This window comes from Agelaius tricolor, unplaced genomic scaffold (assembly GCF_023055355.1).
Source record: "Agelaius tricolor isolate 1412-34295 unplaced genomic scaffold, bAgeTri1.0.p SCAF_1, whole genome shotgun sequence".
Taxonomy (NCBI): Eukaryota; Metazoa; Chordata; class Aves; order Passeriformes; family Icteridae; genus Agelaius; species Agelaius tricolor.
Window position 1 is genome coordinate 23,547,849 of NW_027269261.1, and position 16,670 is coordinate 23,564,518.

The 16,670-nt window shown below is 35.0% G+C and overlaps 1 protein-coding gene across 2 annotated transcripts in view; it reads right to left on the reverse strand.

The window, feature by feature from the left end:
• SYT14 (synaptotagmin 14) overlaps positions 1–16,670 on the reverse strand; it is an 88,599-nt gene that overhangs the window by 22,344 nt on the left and 49,585 nt on the right. For both annotated transcript variants that reach the window (XM_071426767.1, XM_071426758.1), the window contains 2 exons: positions 7,705–7,973; positions 5,425–5,874 (listed from right to left, as the gene is read on the reverse strand). In XM_071426767.1, coding sequence (XP_071282868.1) covers positions 5,425–5,874; positions 7,705–7,973 — 719 coding nt within the window. The remainder of the gene's footprint in view (positions 1–5,424; positions 5,875–7,704; positions 7,974–16,670) is intronic.

A 16,670-nucleotide genomic window follows, 5' to 3' on the forward strand; every position in this document is an offset into this window, starting at 1 on the left:
GTCCAGGTTGGGAGACCATACTTTTACTACAGAGAATGATATAATCTCACGGTTACCTCACTTTTTTAGCTTTATGTATTGATAAGGTTTCTCTATTTTATTTTTTTAAAGATGATCAAAATGAGACATAGAATCCTAGACAATATGTTTGCCACTGATGGACTGGCTTTTCTGATTAACTCACAATAATCCTCTTGAGCAATACTCTTAATCTAGAACAGTCATTCACAGCCTGTCATTTGACTGGAGGCACTTTAGAGGCTGAAAAGTTCATCGTACATTCAGAATAGTAATACCACACCTGAAATATAGCTTCCATAATTTGCAAATATCAAAGACTCTAGGGACCAAACTGAGTAAGTAACGTCTTTGAAGCAACTCATTAACTGAAGGCAAAGCATGCCTGTTTTTAAATTGCTATTTTACTCTGTGTGACCAAGTGATGATTTTGACGTCTAGATGAAATTCTTTACATTGCTGACTTCCAAAAATTCTCAGTATCCTGCATTCAGGGTTATGGTAACAGATCTGGCTACCCATGGAGGAACTTGCTTCCCATCTGTGTCAGCAAGGGAGTTGAAAGTCAATGTTTTTTACCCCCAGCCACAACACCAAGAAGACAATGACTGCTGCTTGCTGGTACTGCCATGTAATGTTACACCAGCAGCCAAACACAGGGAGAATGCTTTGTTTGCCAAGTGCTGCCAAGTTCTCCTGCAGCCTCACTAACATTATCACCATCCTCCAATCACCTAATAACTTTCTTCAAACTTACAGCAAGAGTAATCTTTCTTATTGCATCAAAGGATCAATTCTGATATTCTGTGTATTACTACCACTCACTCAGATGAATTGAGTAAGTTATTCCTGAGATAAAATGTGCTCAAGGTTTAAATACAATTGCCCCTCACTTTGATAGATATAATTTATACAAGCTGACCAAGACCATTTATATATTATCACATAGGAAGTCTTCATTTTAGATAGAATTCCAGGTAAAATACTAAGAACAAAATATTTTGTCTTTTTGTTTCTTCCCTAGAAAAGTGTAGGTAATTTTTCTTCTTAGCAGCCTAAAGTATCATACTGGTATCTAATAAAGCTGTTTATACATATGAATTTTAGTATTTAGCCTTCCAAATACAATCCTGGATAGATCATGCCATAAGAACACAGTAGTAAGGTGACTAGTAGTGACTCTTCTACTTTGTTTGCACAAAACCTGGCAGCTTGACTCTAAAATGGACAAGAAGACCCAAAAAAGAAATGCCACTCTGAAAGCCTTTATTTCTGCAAAGTTTATGAACTGATAAACATTACAAGGAATACTCAAGACATGCCACACATAAAGGCCAACATGAAATAAAGGCCTTTTATTTCATGTTGGCCTTTAGGTGTGGCATGTCACTGCACACTAAATGATTAACCACTCTCCTCATAGTGGAGTGCATGTGTGTGTGTGCAAGAGTGAGCATTTTTATACACCGCATACATAATTGCCATCACTAATTAAAATAATTATCCAGACACTCTGGATCTTTATAGTAAAGATGTACAAAATAATATTTTAAATACTTATGACTGCCTTCACCGTTGGTTCTTTCTTATGAGGATTACACTGGTAGTTCAAGATGTTAGAAATTGAGAATGTTACAGAAAGAAAGAAAAATTAATTGAATTTTTCCCAGCAAACACCTTGTAATTTGATTATACATAATGAATGATTACTAGATTTTCTTAGCAGCAAGAGCTATCTTTCGGTCACCCAAACAGTACTTCCCAAATCAATCACAAAATAAAAACCATGATTGATTGATTGTTGTTATTCTACACCAAAAAGCAACCTATGGGATGGTGAAGTGGATTACCATGTTTGTTTGATCTTTTCCAAACAGATTTCACTCAATAAACTACTTATATGTTTTTATAATCGCATCATACTAGAGGCTGTTTTTCACTGTCAGGAAAATTTCTCTGGGTGAGAACGAAGAGTAACTAAAAACAGGTCCACAGGGATTTCCTGAAGAGGAATAAACAGCTTTTCTAAACTCCAAGATGGGTGAAGAAAAATTTGTCTTCTGCTGTACTAAAGGGAAAATTTCTCTGAAAGCATTGACAAGTATCTTCCTACACAAACTATACTCTGACAAAACCATAATTTTGTCACCCCTGAATTACACCCCTGAATATTAAACATTTGATGCAATGGACAATTTCTATTAAATCTGAAAGGGACACAGTCTCAGATAACAGTGACAACTGCATTCTGCCCAACTCATATTGGTTTCACTGCTTCTTCCTCATTTGCCCTGAACTTGGGAGAAAATGTGTGATAAATAAGGGGGCTGAGGAGGAATTCCCTGTTACGTGGGAGAACTGCAGCAGCACAGGGCTGTTAAAGACAAATGGCAACAGGACTGGGGATAATAGCTGCTAATGTAAGGCATTATACACAATGTGGGAAGGAGAGAAACGGGGTGAAATCTTGAGTGAAAGTGATATTTTGTGAATATATTTATAAATTTGAAGCCATGAAACCTATTTAAGGAACATACTAGTATCATGTCTTCACCATGACATTCATTTGTTGACACTTTAACAATAACCAGAGACTTGCAGGCCCCACTCGTGTCAACCTGTCACTATGTTTGAAAGGCACTGGACTTGCTGATCTACTTTTAGCCAGATTCCCTTGTGTACAGCTTTAAGGTATCACTGAAAAGATACTGAACTTCATGGGATACAAACTGTTCTTATACAATCAGAAGGCATATGATTAGCTAATAAAATACATTAATATAATATCAGGCACAGACAGAAGGAAATAAAATACATTTCTGCAGAAGAGATTAACATAGATATTTCAATGGATTAAGAAGTTTCAGTGACAGAAGGTATATTTAATATATAAAATCCATATAATGAGAAGCAGTTGAAAAAATAGGACACCTGTCATGCGTCCAAGAAATATCTTCATAAAAAAGCTGTCACATATAAACACTTCTCAGCAACAAAACCCTCTGCAACTGAACAAGGCAAATTTAATTCTGAATGTAGAATGTGCCTCAGCATGGATCTTATAATTACTAATATCCTTGAGCAACTGGATATCTCCAAATTCAAACAGCACTTACCTTTTCCTGTTAAATAACTCCTTCCTGACATTTATGATTAATTGTACATAAAGACTGTTGGTTTATTCTAGCAAAAGGACAGTTAAAAAGGAATACAATCAATGTGTATAAATATACCCAGAGGCAAACACCTGAGAAGGGTAGGAACTAATTAAGCTCAAGGCCAATGCTGGCAGAAGAACAAATGGTAATAACTTGGCGATGAAGAAATTCAGGTTGCAAACAAAACAACCTAATGTTTTCAGACGAAAATTCACAATTTTGTGATCAAGATGACCTGGCTGTTTTGAGTAACCAGGGCTTGAGCTCAAGAGCCCAAGGACGCCTCTCACTTCCAGTCATACATCCTAAAAACAAAATGAATTTTAACACTCTTGAAAAACAAATAGATGTTAAATCCTGCAATAAATCTGCTTACTGAAAAAATATTATATTGGCTATAAATTATAAGATAAAAATACCTATAAACTCAGAATCAATAATTAATTATAAAAATTAATCAATTCCCAAAGGTTTAAAACCTGATTTGCGTAGTTCCAGAAGACTCTGGCTCCTCATTCAAGCTATCGTGACTCTGAAGGATCCTCTCCAGCAACAGGTAGAGCTGCTTAAATCCTGTTACAACAGCAAACTCTGAAAGATCCCTTCGCTTTCTACCAATATTCCTTATTCTTGTTCCAGCCCCCAAACACTGAGGGACAGAAAATGCTGACACACCACACCTTACCATACCAGAACATAAGGAATAAGCTATCATTTTTCATGTCTTATGGAACTTGTTTCTATCCTGCCTATCACAAAATCTCAAGAAAATAATACTGAAGAATAACCAGTGTGCATGTGGGATACGCCAATCAATCACATACATGGCCCATTCACTGCCCTTTTCCACTTATTTTAGTAAATTTTATACACAAACCGATGGAAAACACACAAATTAAGCAAGTACCTTTAGAATGTTCAGTGTTTTGGGTCATGGGGTGCTTTTTTCCAAGCTGTGAAATTAGCAAACTTTTCACTAAGAAAGTTTGGTCTAGAGAGGTGAACCATTTCATCTTAGATTAGATTGATTTGTGCTTCTTAAAGAACCATGAGGAATCTGCTCTACTGTCAGCTGATCCTCCATCATATCCATGATTTAACTTCTGCTTTTACTAATAAATATATTTTCAGTCATTAAATACAACAGCCTTTTATTTTGAGTCTTTGGCAATACTCATGTTCACCAGAAATGCCATTTCAACCGATCCCAACTTTTTTTTCAAAATGCAGATCAAATTAATTGCTTTCCTTCACCTAAAAAAATATTTTCCTTTCTTTCCTTTCTCCCCCTCTTTTTCTTTTATTGATTGTTAAAAAAACCCCAAACCACAAAATACATACAATGACCAAATATGGATGGTCCTTGACAATCGTCATTTTTTTTCCCCCAAAATATATCTGTAATACAGCACACATGCAACTTTTAAGCAAGGAACACCAAAGCACTCCTAGTCCAGGATGCCCAGACCACATCATGACAAACATGCTCGTTCTGGACAAAAGCATAGTTAAATTCTTAAAAAAGAAGATGGTGATCACTGCCAATTTAGTGATCTTCTGTGTTTATTGATAATGATACCTATGTTAATCCTTAATTATTGTTGCTTTGCTTTATTAGAAATATTATTTGGGGGACAAATAATTTTGTTCATCAGATAGGTAGGGTTTTGGGGTTTTTTTCAGAAAAAATTATTTTCTATTTCAACTACTTTTCACTTCAGACTGAACCAGAAATCAATTCTTCACAAGGTTCTAATGTGAAGTTATTAAAAATTGCTTTATACTCTCAAAATTCTTCTTTCCTATCTTTCTTTCTTTCAAGGAAAATATCGATTTTCAACCCAGACTTAATAGCAACAGATGGAGGACATTCTCTAGTATAGCTTCTTTTTTTTTCCATTCTACTGTGTTTTTCTTTTTAAACTGAAGTGCTGCAAGTGGTAAAGATAATACTATTACATACATGTATATATCTATATGTGAGGAAACATACATTCACCATTATATCATTATTTATGGACTGGAAATTTCTAAGTAATTAAAAGGAAAAATAGGACCAGCTTTTGCAGGTGGAAAGTGGATGTACTTACAGAAGCTCTAAGGAAATTTTCATTGTGCTAATGCAGTGCTATGATTGTTCAAAAAACTGAGTGGATGCGATGACTCTATAAATACACGCACTATTCTTATTCAGAATTCAGGACACTGTATCTCACTACATTCTTATTCTGCCTCATTTAATACTTACAGGCAGACTGTAAGAAGGTTCCAGTATCACTGGCACTGACATCTTCCCTTGAAGATTCAATTTTGTCAAGTAAAAAATCTTTTCTCCCACAATCCTCTCCTTTTTCATGCGCCGTACGCTGTACAGTCGAAAGCGAACCGCATAATTCCCAATCATCTCCGACTCGACATGATTAAATTTGAATGTCTCTGTGAAGACGGGGCACGGTCCCCGCTGGATGCTGGTTTTTGCTCTCTGCTTCTTTATAGGGAGAAGAACTAGGTGTACTTGCCACGAGCTTCCACCTGTCCTGCTGTATGTTGGAATGTCTGTGACAGCTGTCACTGTCACCAAAAGCTTCTGTTCCTGTGAGTCATAGTCAAAAGTCACATCCAATGTGCCATATTTAGCTACTGGCTCAGGATCAAAAGGTTTAGGAAGCTGTGAAGATGATCCTCGAGCTGACATATCCTGAAGAAGAAGAGAAAAAAAAGCCATTTATTTATTTATTTATTGTATTCTATTATTGAATCTGGCATGGAAATTATGGTTTACTCCTGACAATATGAAGCCACTATGATCTTTTTGTTCATTTCCTAAACAAGGTTATTAAGCACTGAAAGACCAAGGAGATGGCTGGCTGGCTGGCAGTCAAGATGAAATCAAGACTTTACCTGGCCAATACCACCAAAAGCCAGGAGCCAATCAGTCTGAACTGATTGAGTTAAGCTGTAATGATCTCTTCTTCTGTGCCTCACATGTTAAAAAGTATATACATTTTTTACAAGATAAAACCACCTTATTTCATGTACTTCACACATGCATTTTGAAGTTCACCTATTACACTGCTTGAAGAGACAGCTAATGATTGAGAGCACAGTGAAATGCCAGCAAAGAACACAGGAATTACAAACCTTACACACACAGCTCCTGTTGCAGTCCACAAGAGCTATATGAATATGCCAAAAAATTATAATAGAAACATAAAATCACAGAAAATTTTGAGTTGGAAGGGACCTTAAGTATCTTTTAGTTCCAATCCCTCTGCTATGGCCGAGAATGTCACTCTCAAGGCTTTATTCATGTAATTTTACCAGAACTGTAGAAGATGTATCTGTTTTGAATTCATCTTCTGAACTCTCTGTAAACCATATTCAATCCCAAAATTGTATTTTAAACTTAAAATTCAGACGGTTTATTGTCACTTCAAATTTTGAATAAAATACTGATCCCCTATAAAGTTACAACAGCCAGTTTGATAGGGATACTGAAACAGAAAATATTTACAAGTACAGGTCAACCCACTGCTCATACAATAAATTATTCCAAGTATGTAAACAAAGGTATTTCAAGTGTGTCTTCACATTATCTAAGTTAAGCTTGTTTACATGAACAAATAGATGCCAAGACAAAGCCTTCTGAGCTAAGAAATGTTCTTATTTTAACCTGGCTGCCAGATAGCTGTGGGAATGCATTCCTCTAAAGGCTTCACTCCTGAAGCTTTGCGTGGCTATAAAAAAACATTGGCAGCATTCTCAGTTCTTACTGAATATGCTTACATTGACGACTGGAGTGACACAAAATGGGAAGGGCTTGCAGCTGGGCCTTCCAGACCCTGCCTCAACACCCCAGGTACACATCATCAATTACCAACAGGGCTGCTTAGACAGAAACATCAGGGCTAAGCTCTAACATTCACTTCAAAACTTCTGGTAGCAACAAAAGACAATTTTGTAGCAAAAGAGCTTCTTCTGCACATGGCATCACTAATTAGACTTCACCCATAGATGTCAGTGCAGTAACTGGTTATTAAAAGCATTTCAATGAAATACGCATCAAAAAATTTGGTTTCTTCATAGAAAAAAATATACATATATATCATTACAATCTATAGCACAGAAATAGGAACATTAAGTGGGCCAAATCACTATATAGCATCAACAATTGAAAAAAAAGACCTTTGTAATTTTTTTTTTTCTCACAAAATTTATTTTACATTATGGGGTGTTCAGTTTGAAAAAGCATTAACAAAACTTTTATTTGGGTTGTCTAAAAAATCATGTGGAAGAATTTCAACTATAGTCTTTACAGTGTGATGAAATTTTCTGACTGGTTTAAAATGGTTTAAAAAATAATTCACTCTTACAAGGAGCTGGTTTGAAATCCTACTGTCCTATTTTCTGACAAACTACTTTTTTTTTTTTTTTAAATGAAATGAGCAGGACTATTAGTGCCTGTATAACTGTGCATTGATCTTTAGATTAAAGAAGTGCTTCACCATGCTCAACTATTTTCATTTACCTCTGGACTAAGAACCGCTGTGCTGTCACTGGGAACATCCTCTTCGTACCCTTTGTTATGAAAGCTTTCTATTTCGTGTCCCGTGCTTCCCTCACTTGGGCACTTATAGGAACACCTTGGGCTGTTGCTGCACTGGGAATATTCACATTTGCTGTCTCCAACTTCGGAAGGCGTACAGGAAAGATGAGGGGAGCCACTGTCATCCTGGTAGGGAGGCGGCTGCAGTTCATCCAGCGGGGGTGTTCTTCTCATCCTCTGAATGCAGTTCGCTGAGAAGAAGTGAAAATGCTTTGCTTACTTTCTGATTGTTCACTGTTCAAACAGTTCTGTGGAAAATGTAAATCTAAATGCCCGGACAGAGAATTTAAAAATCTATGTATGGCTTTTTTTTTAAACTTTACATTTCAAATCAGATGAAAAATACTACTGAAAAAAAAATTTTGTTCAAAACGGAAATGAATGATCTCTCAGATGAAATAAATTTAGATAAAAGCAAAGTTTTAAGTGTATAATCAGAATAGATTGTGCAAACCACATGTAAATAAATATAGCATGGATATGACATGACAAAAATTCAAGGCTTGAATTTCAGGGATGCTTACCTTGCAAAAACCTTTGGATATCTTAATTCAGATTCTGTGCAGATGGAATGTAGGCCAATTATGGAAACAAAATGCACTCCCTAAAGCCACGATATCAAGCTGATTACCTCCCATGCAGTTGCCCACCAGGGAGATACTAAATTAAACTCTGAAGACAAGTAAGGTACTAAAAAAGACAACCTTTCACACAAATGAACTCTGCTCACCAATGAATTTAAAATGTGAAGCAGTGTCTCAGATTCCTTATTACTTGTTAAGAACAACTAAAGGGTACGTATCCAGTGTCTGGAAGTTACATACTACCTCTAGTCACTAAAGACAGTGGAAAAAGGGTCATGAGCAATCTTGTGCTTGGGATGAATACTTGATGCTGACCATCTTTGCTTTTCACACTAGATAGATGGATAGATAGATAGATAGATAGATAGATAGATAGATAGATATGTGGTTATACATCTCCAAAATTAAACCTGATGCATGGCTACAGACACAGAAAGTTAATTCAAAATAATTACTTTTCAATTTTTTATCTCATATTTTACTATGCAGCATTATACAGTTGAATAGAATTGGGAAAAGACAGCAAGGTGTGCAGCACCTGAAATTAAAGGAATATCAAGGACAGGTAAAGAACTGTCTCGGATTTTGTTTACATTTTCTGTAGAGGTTTCAATGAAGATTTCTATGCCCCTGACATAAAGAATTACCTTATACATAAAAATTTCAAAGCAAAAATGTTTTCTGGTGTCAAACATACCATTTCATGCACAGAAAAACCTACCAAATAAGCAAGTTAAAGAAAGTATTAACTGGGGAATGCAGGGCTCTTCTCTATTTCAACAGCTCCTAAAAGAACCATAGCAAAAAAGTAATTAAAACACTCCCACAAGATGAAACTACTGTCAGGAACCCTCTCATCTCTGATAAACCCATCAGAGCCAGCCTGCCATTCAGAGTGATTCCAAAATACTGTTCCAGAACTCCTGCAAAAGGTTTTCTGCTATTAGTGAGCCAGTGCTACTAGCTCTTGAACTTCCAGCCCCCCAGGGCTGGAAAACAAAACAGACAGCAGGGAATTCTATACTTGAATTGTAGTCATCTGTCTAGCAGATAAACATGAAACCTCACCTATGAATATTAGACAACTCATGCCCATGAAACTACATAGACATAGAATCTAAGCTGATATTTTAATCATAATAAAATAAAGATGTGCATAATTTGACTGCCTATACCATGAAAACTGGACTTCCTTGTCATAATCTATATAATTAAATATTCTAGAAAATTCAGAAAAATAGCATTTCTTCTCGTTGTTGCCAAAAAGCAACAAACAGCATTAAATGAGACAGTAACTACTTGGCAGCCCTGAGTTTCTTTCTGTTCACTTGTCATCAAGTCTGACAAGAATTTTTAACACCCAGCTTTTCCATAATCTAATGAAATGAAAGTGTGTCCAGGTAGTTATCAACACTATTATTGTCTTACATGAGTAAATAAATGACTGTGTGACTCACTTTTTTCACTTTGATGAACTCCATTATATGTCCCTATGGGAAAATTGTACAGGCTGTGTGACAGAAAAGGTGCTTTTAATGTAGGCATGGAAGAAGTGAAGACAAAATTCTTACTAACCAGCTATGATTCAAAAATCTCAGAAAAAGCTAAAACACTGGGGCAGGTTTCAACTACATATTTTTCAAATTTCAGTTTAACAAACTTAAATAGCATGTAAATTCTTAAAACAAGTATCTGGGATTAAAAATCTAGAGACACCTCTGTCTAGAGAGTTATAAACTGGTTTGGAACAACAGCTTTCTGAACAAAAAAAGATATGAAAGTTTGCAAATTAATTCTCAAGGTGAAACTGTCTCATTTTAATTTCCCCCTCCCCACAGTAAATGATGCAATAAAATGAAATTTTTTTGTCACGGTTCTTTGAAAACCATGAAGATTTGAATTCCATTGAGACATTCTAATGACTGATGATATCAAAGCCAAGTGATATCACAGACAGTAGTGAATACAGCAATACTAAATATCTGATCCTGGGTATTTTCCTTAAAAATTACTTAGAAGTAGTGACAACCTGTCTAAAAAAATTTTGCATATGTATCAAAGCTTAAAGTACAAAACCACTGCTACTGCTCGCTGGCTTATCACTAATTGTATTGGAGATCATTTGGAGCTGAAAGGCAAGATGATCTGAAGTGTGTGCATATTTACACATGAAACCCTTGTGTGTTACATACCTTGCACCTTTTATTTAAAGTGTAAGTTTCAGACACAGCTATGTATACTTCTGTACTGTGACAAAGCCAAAGAATATCTCCCAAAGACCACTGAATGTGGCTAATAATATCTGCTAAAGAGTTACAAGCAAACGAGTACACTGAAAATCAGAAATTAATCATTGCATTGCTTCTATGCAATTTTCAAATCACATAGAAAATACTTTTTGTAAATTCATTTGTAAATTAAATTAATCACATTAAATAACCACATCACCTTGGACTAGCATATGTCAACAAGCCAGCATATGTCCCAAAATTGGAAGTAAGATACAATCACGGAGAAATCAAATCAGGTTTAGTCTGAGATTCCTACCAGCCAGAAAATGGCATAACAGAGAAAAGACAAATAGAAAGAAGGAAGAATGGAAAGACAGAACCATACATTCAGTTATCCACCCAAAGTATGCAAAAATACTGGGCACTCTCATGATATGAGTGAAACTAAATTTGTTTAGTAATGAGTATTTGGTAAACTCTAAATTGAGACTACAGTGTATTGGTGTCAATAGGAAGATTTGAATAAACAATTTTTAGAGGGGTAACTGCTTTAATAAAAGTTTTCATCCTCCCTCAGTTGGCTCAGAAAACAGCCACTTAATGGTGACAGTAAGGACCTTGCTTAATAGCTGAAGAAATCAGAACCATAAATGAAATACCTGACAAACCTGAGCAATTAGCATTTTGCTGGTAGACTGAGAGATTACAGCATGTAAACTGTCACCAGCACATTTAAGTCAGAAGTAATTTACTATTGTTTGTTAAGCAGTGAATGTTCATCTGTTTTCCTAAGCTCCTGTAGGACAGGTTGCAAGTGAAAGGGGCATGATACATACCTTGCCATCAATCTCAAGAGACTCCCAAGTTAAATCTGACACAGCAACCTAGGCCAAACTGAGCAATCCTGGAACATACAATCGGTAACTACGAGAAAGTCCAGAAAATTTTCAGTCATTTTGCTGGGCGGGAATCAAGGTTTAAAGATGCAGAAGTTTACCATAAGAAATGCTTTTGGTTTTCAGTTACTACTTGAAATTTCTTCTTCCAAAGCTGCTCATTTCTTCTCTCTGTTCTTCTCTCATGGACCATGCCAGGCTGCATATCTCACCGTGCAGCTGGTGATGTCCTTTTCCCATGTTTACAGCATTTATACTTTCCTATTTTAATTATTTTTCCCAGAGGTTCACAGCAGCAGCACCAACCCAGACCCCCTTAGTCCATATTTCCTGAGTAATTCCAAGAACACCCATCTCTTAACATGGAAAAAGAAACTACCTTTGTGCCTTTAATTCCCCTGTCCCATAAGCCATCATTAACTACACTTCTGCACTTTGAGTTCCTCATGTACAGTACTTCTTTAAAAATTCACATTGTTGTGGGAGGCAACAGTATCACAACACCTCTATTGGAATCTGGCTACCAGTTCCTTTAAAATAAATAATCACTTCATAAATCAGTAATTTTTGCAAGTCATATTTTGTAATTGTCAGAATATCTTCATGCTCAAATGGTACCTTTCCTTTCTCTAATATATCTCTGCTCACACTCTGCTACATAATTATTTTTTTTTAATCAAACGTAAATTTCAAGTTTTCAAGCCTTCAAGGGGTTCTGTGTAAATGTTAAGACAATTTAAATAAAACATAAAATGAAATACATGTTTAAAAATTAAAGAAACCTTTCTTATTCTGAATGATTAAATACCCTTAGAGATTTCTGATAGGCAGCACAGACAGTCCAAATGGAATTTTCATGTTTGAACTTTTCTACCATCCAAAAATATTATGTTGACTAAATTACCCCACATTACAGGGAGTATAAATATAAACATTAAATATTGAATGAAACCTCAGGCCTCCCTTCCTTTAAAATTAAAAGCTTACATGCATTTTTGTGAGGACAAAACCCAAATTATTTCACAGAACAACAAATTACCTTGGCATTATTCTATTTCTTTTCCAAAAGAGTTATGGCATGAATCATGCTTAATGAAAAAAGGGGAATATAGGAGTGGTATGAGGTCATTGTGGACAACAGAAAAAAATTTCTTTCTTTTTGCATTTGCTTTTCTCTTGCATTTGCCACATTTTAGACTTCTATTCACAGGTGAACTATCTTCCATATTAGACAATTCACTGTAAACAAGAAAAAGTATCATATCTATTTGGCTGGGGTTTTTTTCCCAATAATAGATAACTCTGTTTCCTAATATTTAGAAAATTCCATACACTATGAGCTTACTCCCAGACCTATGGAAATCAAAACAGCATTGCTGTCATTTACACCTGATGTCATGTGAAGCTTTTATCACTGCATTTGCCTCAGTCTCTCAAGTGTTATTGGTCATTCATGTAATAAAAAGGTTCTTTTTTGCTTTTTAAATAAAGAAATTCAAAATGATATAATTATCTTTATGTCCAGTCCTTAAAACTTCAATTTTCTTCCACAGGAAAGGTCTAAGACCAACTGAAACACACACAGTATTTTTTTTTTTTACTGGGTCTCTTTACATCTTGAGCCTGTAGAATTACAGCTGTATTTTGTTTCCCTAAAAACGAAATTTACTCTTTGCTCTCTGTACTTACTAAAACACTTCTTATTTGTAAGAATTTATGGTCTGTTTTACAAAGCAATCCAGAAAAGCCCAGCACTAGTGAAAAAAAATCTCTTTCCAAAATTATCCATTTATAACATTTTAAGTACAAATACATTATTAAAAGCATTATCGTGAACTAGCTGTCAAAGACATTCTTTTGTTTCCTTCCCAAATATTTTGGTCGTCTTTCAATGAAAATTATACATTGCCATCTATTGAATTAATTTGTTTTCAATTTAAGTATCATTCTCTGGTTCCTTATAGAGCATTCATATTAATTGGAATACGAAGGAGTTCTGCTACCTGGTTCTGTATTTCTACTTTTCAGTTGTCCAGAATACATCTAAATAATACTTAAATTTAATGGTTCAATATTATTAATCTTTTATTGACGTGAATATCAATATATCAAGCTCCAGAATGCTTTTTTTTTTTAATTTTAAAACCTCTTGTTTTCTGAGACCTCATTCAGCTCTAAAGCTTTTTGAAAGTTGTGGTCTTAAAGAAGTGAAATTGTTTGTTTCCCCTTCCATAATTATATTTCCTTAGATAAAGCATATGCCCATTCAGGTAGAAAAATGTATTTTCATTTCTATTTAGATGATGGTTACACTTTTACTATTTTTATAAGCAGTCAAATTTCCTTTACGCTACTTTTCAGATCACTACGTTGACTAATTTAATAAATGAACAGGTATTCCTATGAACCTCTGCACACTGTTTTTTCCAAGTTATCAAAATTTTTAGAAAAATATCACTTCCAAAAAGGTAATAAGTTAAATGAATTCATAGAATCTTCCCTTTATTTATTCTTCTCTCTTTTAAAATATGCTAGAAGTCCTGCTTGCTGAGGGTGATTGACAACCAGCTTTGAAATCTTAGGAGTATCTTGGTGACAAGGAAATGCCTTTTATCATCTCTGTGAAAATTCTCCCAAATTCAGCTCTCTCACCAGCATTTATGGGTGCTTTAGGGAAATTCAGAGCTTAACAGCTAAAAGCTTTGAAAACTCCCCCCACTATAAAGCATCCCAGGCCTTGAGAACCCCAATTTCTCACCAGTATGTGCACAGCAGCACCTCCCTCATACTTCCAAACAGAAGCAGCAGGATATGGGCTTAGGAAATATTTTCCTGTCATTGCTATACTTCTTTTGAGTACAGTTATCACCTTAAATAAAAGCTCAAATTCCAGTCCAGTTTAATTCTACTACAGCTGTGGTATTAAGCACAGGAGTTGAGCAGCAATGAAGTGCTGAAAAAGTGAAAAAGATCCCACAGAGGTCTAAAATCAATTCCCAGTGAAGTATTGTAACACACAGCTAATATTCCTGTAATGTTCCTACTTTCACTCTGTTCAGTCTCAAATGAGGAAACAAAGCATGATTAGAAAGCAAGATTAATGTGTTGTGTGGATTATTTTCTCCAGCATTTTAATGTTTTTGCAATTAATTTCAGGCATATTTGGTTTTATATTTGACAAAAATTAAAAAATACAAAGTTTTCAAAGTGACACAATACTCCCCTTTCAAGATCTTAATTAATTTACTGATATACACAAGATGTGTTCTGCAGTATATACAACACCTACAGTATTTAACTATCAGAATTCCATAATTCTTTTTTCCATACTTTTATTTTAAGTAAAATAAAACTACTCTCTTATTGAGAACTCCTTCTGCAACTTAAAATGCAGTAACTTCATGGTTTCTTAAAAATACCTCTACCCTGGTAGCTGCATATTGCAATTAAAAAAAAAAAAAAAAAAAAAGGATGTAAAATTCCCTACCATTTAATCTTTCTATTTACCACTAATAAATAGAAACAGATGAAAATCAACCATAAAAGATACTTTGCATAAAGAATTGTTTACAGAATAGGAACACAAAGCTTGATTCCTCTGCCTTGTTTTCACAGCATTTTTAACTGCAAAGGATTCTCTGTTGGAGTGAGTTACTAAGAAAGCAGCACTACAAGGATTATGCATAAACCATTTCAGTAGGGTTTAAATTTTCTGCCCATCTACTTCAGCTAGCTATGTGATCACAATTTGGCTATCTCATAGCTGTTAACACAGATATAAGTGAAATACATATTATGGTGGATTATGGTAGTGTTATAATATTGGAAGTTAACAGGTTTGGCATTTTATGGATGGAGAACTGAAGTACAGGGTGAAAACAAGAGAATAAAGATTGCTGTGAATCTAGCTCAGAAGTGTTCCTCATCACAGAAAGCTTTCAGAGAACTGTGGAACAGAAGAACAGAAATCAAATATTTTACAACTAGTACTCTAGACACTTCTTCTGTTGTTTTTTGAGGGTTTGGTTTTGTTTGTTTGTTTTTTTAATTTTTATTTTTTATACTTCAGGCTTTAAAATTATTATTAATCTAAAATTCACTTGGAATTAATACCACCACCAAAATGAAAAATTGCCATAAATATAACACCATCAACATGAAAACCTCTCATACATATACCCCCACAGAGTTTTCCAATATCACTGGCTTTGCAGTGGAAGAGAAGGAACAGAAAATAAAAAATAAATCATGCGGATGGGAAAAAAGGTACAGGGAATAAGGGAAAAAAAGGCAAAAGGAGAAAGTAGTGCAATGATTCATGAAAAAAAAATAGTGGTTTGTTGTCAAATAAACAAAGAAAAGAAATAAAGAGAGAAAAGTTTAGTAGATCTGCATAGAAAATGAGAATGTGCAAAGAGAAATAAAGAACAGACAAGATGCAAGCAGGAATGAAAAATTACAAACAGGTAAAATAACAAAGCAAAAATGACAGAGGAAGAAAGGTGGAGGAATGGGAAAATAAAACAACATATGACATGCAAAAAAGTAGTTCAGATCTGAGAAAAAAGCAATGTCAACAGAGCAAAGAGATAAAAGAGAAAACAGTGATGTCTGATGGGTGGAAATATCCATATTTGTAGGTGAAAATCTGCACAACCTAGAGAACACAGCTAGTTACATTCCAGGAGAGGCAAGACACTTCTAACAATTAGCATTTATTTTTGCATTTATATTTTATATTTATTGTTATCTTTCCTTTAGGTGGGAAGACAGTGGTAATTATTTATTCAGATCCTAGAATTGCAAGGGACCTTGATTTCTCTTACCTATTCAGGCACTTTCTCTCCTTGACACACTGGCTCAGTGGCTTGCTCTAGTAAAATGGACTGCCTTCCCTGCAGTATAATAAAGTATTTCTGGTAAAAGCATTCTAGAAATATCAGATTTTATTTTTTTTTTGCTGTTTTGAAATGGCTCTCATAACTTTACCAAATAAAAAAGCAGCTAAAACCCAGAAAAAAAATCTATTATATCAGTTTGCAGGAGCGCCTAACAGGTCAAAAAAAAGAAGAAAATTGTCTGTGTAGGGTCAAGAACTCCTCTAAAACCTTTCAGATATTAGCATCTGTAGAAAGTTCGCTTAGGAATGGTTCTGGTATCATTTACAGAGCCAACTC